At 37.9% G+C, this 6,563-nt stretch overlaps 1 protein-coding gene across 1 annotated transcript; it reads left to right on the forward strand.

Moving 5' to 3' along the window:
• Positions 1 to 221: 221 nt before the first annotated feature.
• On the forward strand, positions 222 to 1,794 carry LOC108408461 (E3 ubiquitin-protein ligase RNF113A-like). The gene has a single exon (XM_037024842.2). It carries the CDS (start codon positions 245 to 247, stop codon positions 1,277 to 1,279), a length of 1,035 nt encoding a protein of 344 aa, XP_036880737.2. The 5' UTR covers positions 222 to 244; the 3' UTR covers positions 1,280 to 1,794.
• Positions 1,795 to 6,563: the final 4,769 nt, after the last annotated feature.

The following is a 6,563-nucleotide window of genomic DNA, read 5'->3' on the forward strand; positions in this document are numbered from 1 at the left end:
AAGGTGACCCACTGGCCCCTTTCCGGTAAGCTCCGCGACAGCCGGCAAGCGGGGCTGGACCCCGTGCGCCTTCAAAGGAAGCGACCCAAGAGAGATGCTCTGGGCGCCCTCGCACTGCTGGTCCTGCCCGCCCAGGACCCCGCCCACTTTGTGCCGATTCACAGTCACGCACGATGTGCAGTCACGTGAACAGGTCTCGCGCGACCAAGTCCACCATAGCTGTTTCGGAGCTCTGGACTGTAAAATGGCAGAGGAACGTTCTCCCGTAAAGGCGGCAAGTCAGGGGTGCACCTTTCTCTTCAGAAAGTTTGGTGGGCGAAAAGGGGCTGCAGGCCTCCGGAAGCGCCCCTGCAACCAAGAGCCCGACGACTGCAGCAGCAGCGGTGACGAAGGCAGCACTGTGTTCCGCCCGAAAAAGAAGCGCGCGGCCCACAATCCGCTGATACAGAAGACCCGTGGCGGTGGTAAACAGCAGGCGCCTTGCAATGCCTTGAATGGCGAGGAGGAGGAGGAGGAGGACCACCCGGAGAGTGTCGGCGTCGTCTACCAGTCCACCCGCTCGGAGAAACCCGTGGGGCCAGAGGACATGGGGGCGACTGCTGCCTACGAGCTAGACACAGAGAAGCAGCGCGATGCACAAGCCATCTCAGAGCGCAGCCAGAAGATCCGGGAGGGGCTGAGAGGCAAGGAAGATGACAAGATCTACCGGGGAATCAGTAATTATCAGAAATACATGAAGCCCAACGGTACGTCACTGGGCGGTGCTTCCTCCGGGATGGTGAGGAAGGGCCCCATCCGAGCTCCCGAGCATCTGCGTGCCACCGTGCGCTGGGATTACCAGCCCGACGTTTGCAAAGACTACAAGGAGACTGGTTTTTGTGGCTTTGGAGACAGCTGCAAATTCCTCCATGATCGTTCAGATTACAAGCATGGGTGGCAGATTGAACGTGAGCTTGATGAAGGTCGCTATGGTGTCTGTGAGGATGGAAACTATGAAGTGGGAAGCGATGAGGAGGAAATACCATTCAAGTGTTTCATCTGTCGCCAGACCTTCCAAAACCCGGTTGTCACCAAGTGCAGGCATTATTTCTGTGAGAGCTGTGCACTGCAGCACTTCCGCTCCACCCCGCGCTGCTATGTCTGTGACCAGCACACCAATGGCGTCTTCAATCCAGCAAAAGAACTGATTGCTAAACTGGAGAAGCATCGAGCTACAGAAGATGGTGTTGCTTCCAATTTCCCATTAGATACTGATAATGGTTCAATTTCTATTGCTTAGTTTTCCCATCCCCAAATCTCAAAATAAATGTTTTGTTGTTTTAGAAATCTTAAAAAAAAAAAAAAAGTGACAGAGAAATTAGTACTTTCTCCAAGATCACAGAGCTCAGTAAGTAGTGTGAAAAGATCATGTAGTTTATAGTTCTGAAGACTGCTTTTTAGCACCAGGTCAGAAGGTCACTGAGGATCACTCAGTTTAATTTGAACTTTATATAGAAACTTAAAGAATTGCCTCAGGTAATTCACCCACCTTTTCCTAAAAGGACCAGATGTAAGTATTTTCAGCTTTCTGAGCCATAATATCTCTGACTACAACTCACTTTGCTATTGTAGTGGGAAAGAAGATGCGAACAATTAAAAAACCAACCAATAGGGTTGCATTTCAGTAAAACTTTATTTTAGGTACATATTTATTTGTAGACATTATATAAAATTAGCATTTCATATAATGTTTATCTGTTATTAAGTTCTCTTCTTTTTTATTTTTATTTTTCAAACTGCATAAACATGTAAAACCGTTCCTATGTGACATGCTTTACAAAAACAAGGGGCACCCATGGGCCACAGTTTGCCTGCCTTTGTTCTGGAGTAGGATCCTTGTAAGTCTAAATGCCTCATACCCCATAGACTTTCTCTAATAACTACAAACTGATAAGAGAACACGCTAACCAAGATGATCTTATAATAATGATAACATACACTATTTACCAGACACTCCCCTAAATGCTGTGTACATATTACTTGAGTCAGTCTCACAACAGCCCCCTGGAGTGGAGATGATTGACGGGACACAGACAAGGAAACAGGGACTTTGGCCGTTCAATGGCATCTGGCTGCACACATGAATGTGGCAGAATCAAGATGTTCATCTCTGAACCTGAGCAGGAAAAGGTAACCAGACAAACCTGTGTCATACTAATATTTGGGAGCACTGGTATTAAGGGAGATCTGCAGGTCGCTCTGATGTCTTAGTCATGAGCAGAAATTGCTGTGCACGTGCTACCCATGTTCTTGAGGCTTGTTCTGTCTTCAAAATTCGGTTTTAATGGATTCATACATCAAACACACACAAAAGCAAACTATAATACACATCTTAAAGTAACACAAAGTGATACTACTTAGCTTAATTTTACAGAGAGAATGAGGACAGATGGCAAGATCAGACTCATATAGACGTATTTTTAACTGCATTGCACTTAACAGGTACTCTTACAGGTGAAAACTGACTTCTCTTGAGTTGGGTTTTACAAGAAAATTAGATATCTTGATTTTACAACATTCCCTTTAGATCAGGACTAAATGGTGAAATTATCATGATCTGCCACTGACTAGACAAAACTCCAACTGTGTTTATTGCTTTACATTTGTTTTATTTAACACTTGACCCTAGAAAACTTTGTAAAGAGTCCTTCGTTACCACAGAATCTAGAAACATTGAGCAAATGTGTTAATCTTCTCCCAGACTCCCGGATGGGAACCATTTTCCTCTGTCAAAATTTTCAAACTTTAGGCTTCAAATAATTGAAGTGAATTAGTATTTATATTTTAATATTTATTTCATGAGTTTTCCAAAAAATTCAGTTTTTAAATTCTTTTATCTGCCAAAGTTATTAAAACAGAAAGTGTATATACTACATGTTGTTATATATTTAATCTTTCAAAAGGGAAATATATATAAATATATATATATATATATATTACCCCCACACACAATATATGAGGTAATGAAAGTACATAATTTGCTAAGTAACTTACTCATAAAGTCAAGACGTTGTGTAAACTGCCAAAATTATAAGAATGCACATTACAAATGATTTAAAAATACGTGTAGACTACATTGAAAGTATTGTTATTGTTATTATATTGCATATCATTTGTGTTCTAAGTATTATATAAGGGCCGTAAGTATCAGAAATATCTTACTGAGAAAACTAGCTCTGATATCTCCATAAAGAAATAAGTGATTGTAATACAGTGTGGCATAAAGGAGTTGGAATCAGTTTAGCAAAGATAAAAACATTGAAAGAAAAGGTTAACACCTGACAGAATCCTTAGTCTAGCAGTTATCACCTCGTGTTGACATCATCTCTATCCAAGTAATTACCATTAGACCCTCTGCTTACCTAGGGGCTTAATGTTATGTCTTTGTACACATTGAAAACTTAAGTACTTCATCAATGATTGGTGCTCAATAACTGTAATAAATACTTGTTACAACTAATTGAAGAACATCTTTCTAATTAATTATAAAAATACAAATTTATAACAGCATCTTACTACACTGATGGACAGTGACTGTAAAAAAAAAATACAAATTTATAGCATTTTCCAAATAATAATAATCACACACAAAAAACAGAGAAAGAGAGAGAAGGAAGTGGAGAGAACTTCTAGGAAGAATTATGAGTTGCCTGGCAATGATGAAAATTTCCATCCTGTTTTAATTGTTGAAGTCACAATTTTATAAGTAGCAGAAACATTTCTGGAAAAGAAATGGCCAGGGAAAATGAGAAATTGTTTACTGGTACACTGGATTGTTTTACATCTGATTTCAATTTTTCCTCATTTCTTTAAAATTACCCTTGAAAATTTCAGAAGAACTTTCAAATTTATTTCTCACAATTAGTTTCAATGTTTCTTCCAAATGGTGCTTTTTTTGTGTGGCATGATTCTCTAGTTGTGGAGACACAATGCATCCACTCCCCAAATGGATTACAGATACATATCTCTTTGCCATGTGATCACATCTTTCACAAAATCGTTTGGCATATTTATGCTCACATAGAACTTTAACAACATATTTATGTCCTCCTACAATCGATTATCCTACATTACAATAATGTTTAAATAAAACAGTATAACATACTATTTGGGGTTAGCCTCCGTCATATCTCAAACAGGAATTAAAGCAAGTTACTATTCCAATGATTACAGTCACAAAAATAGTCATAAAGATTCAAAAAATTATAAATAGAAATATGACTTTGCAGTCTAAACTGATGACTTTTCTTTTAAAATTAACTCCTGAGGGTAGGGCACAATTTGCAATCATGATTTTGATAGGTTCATAATTGAAGAGTTTTTTATTTTAAAGCAAATAAAATGAATAATTGTTGCATTTCTTTTCATCAGAATTGGAAAGGCTTTGATTCAACAATGCCTGCCAAGTTGTGAATCTCAAATTCTACTTAGAGAAATATTGTTTATTTGTGCAATATTCACCATGCCTTAACTAGAATACACATACTGATGGTTTTGTTTCTGAGCACTTATATTCATATATTCCTGCCATATGATTATGTTTTAGTGTAATATGAGTGTATTCATAATGATTTCATTTAAATCTATTCATGGTTTATAAAAATGCTCATTGAAAATGCTATAATTTTAATATCAATTACATGAAAATCTCAACCACCATTGATTTTTGTGGTTAATTGTTGAGAGAGATTCCTCGCTCTCAATATCAATTTTCACACCTGACTATAATAACAATAATAGATATTTAGATAGCAGTTTACCATGTATCATATATAGTATCTTATTTAAGCCATAACACAGACCTATTCTGTAGGTATTGTAAATAGTTTATGAAAGACAGATGTGGGATTCAGAGAGACTAAATCATGTATTTGAGATTTCTTAACTAATAAGTGACCAAGACAAGAATGAAGTTCTGTATATAAAATCTAATATAATGTTTTTCATTTATATTTAATATCAGCCAATATGAACAGATTTCTGTACAGTTTGGGGTATGTGTCAGATGCTGACTTTATGTTATGTATTTTTAAATTCCAGAGTTAATCAGTTAACTCCAGAATTATTTAATTCCAGAGAAGAAAAAAAATGATTGTTTTCCTTCTGTAACTTTACCAGTGTTATAAATTTAAAAAACGTTTTATTTAAGGAGATTGTAACAGGAAGATAGGGGCTTTAGCTGAAGTGGAAGGGCTTGGCCTCTACATGTAAAATTTCCTCTGACAGTGGCTCCTGTGTCCAAAGGGTCTCCTCCTTTAATGTTTTTAGATACAGGGTGACCCCCTGATGATTACAGAAGATTTATATTCTGTACTTGATGATGGAAAATTAACTAAATAATTTTCAATATTCTGGCCATAAGTGTCTCCAAGGAACTAAAAAATGAGTGTGCAAATACTCAATTTAATTGACTACAAATAATAATTTCTGATAGTCTCATAAGCAGTTTAGTGTAGAAGTATTTTTATAAACATCATTTCCATTTTATGTGGAATGAGAAACAGAGGTGGATGGAGAGCTCCCTGCTAAACCATCCCTTGCATCCCTTTCAGTTTATCCACTCAGAAGAATTAGCTCAAAGAGCACTTGGAAGTTTCCTACCCTGACCCAGATAATCTTTTGATTAAGATCATAACAGATATCAGTTTTTATTTTCCAGATGGAAAAAATGAAGACCAAAAAGGTATTTATTTATGTGGCACCTGGGTTCCCCAGTCCCTGGGCAGCGATCTCTCACTTCTGAAATCTTTAGTATACTGTTATAGACTAACACATTTTTTATTAATTCACCTAATCAACATGCTTTTGTTCCTTCGAAGATTAGCTATATTTTATTTAAAAGCATACCAGAAGGAACAGAAGCATTAGAGAAAATAAAAGGAATGTGTTCTTTTACTGGTAACTTCTTTCTCCACTCATCAGTGGAAGGCACAGGGCCAGTAAAGTCTTCTCTCGTGTTTTGCATATGTGAAGCATGGCTAAGGGGACATATTCCACATCAGCGCATCCTAAGAACACAATTACAGCCATTATAGTCATTCCCCCACTCACTGCAGTTTCAAAAAATGAAGAGCATAACCAGTCTCATAATGATCACCAGCTAATGAGTCATCTTTGACAGGTGAAGAATGTTAGTTTGTATGAAAGTAAGTTTTGGAAAGGCTTAGTGAATTGTGTAGCACTCCACAACAGGATCTCTTAAAGATTACCTGGAGCTCAGTTACCCACAAGCTGGATGATGGGCAACCGTGTATGAGTATGTTTTTCCCATGATGCCCTATTCCAGGGAATACATATGTAATTATGTAACAATAACAAAACAAAGATCTTGGTATATTAAATATTGCACAAGTTTGTGTTGTTTAGCTAATAGTAAAATAAACCAACCATGCCTGCCAGATTTAAGCAAAAAGTTAACGTGTTAAGAATAAGGGGTGGTCCAGAGAATTAAAGAAATAGCCACAGAGCCTGCCTCAGAAGGGCAGGAGACAGCAGGCATCCCTGTACAGATTCCCATCTACCTT

This window comes from Manis javanica, chromosome 9 (genome assembly GCF_040802235.1).
Source record: "Manis javanica isolate MJ-LG chromosome 9, MJ_LKY, whole genome shotgun sequence".
In the NCBI taxonomy this organism is placed as follows: domain Eukaryota; kingdom Metazoa; phylum Chordata; class Mammalia; order Pholidota; family Manidae; genus Manis; species Manis javanica.

What these genes read in the sequence shown, in the direction of transcription:
- LOC108408461 (XM_037024842.2), top strand. Translation starts at nt 245, where the DNA reads ATGGCAGAGGAACGTTCTCCCGTAAAGGCGGCAAGTCAGGGGTGCACC.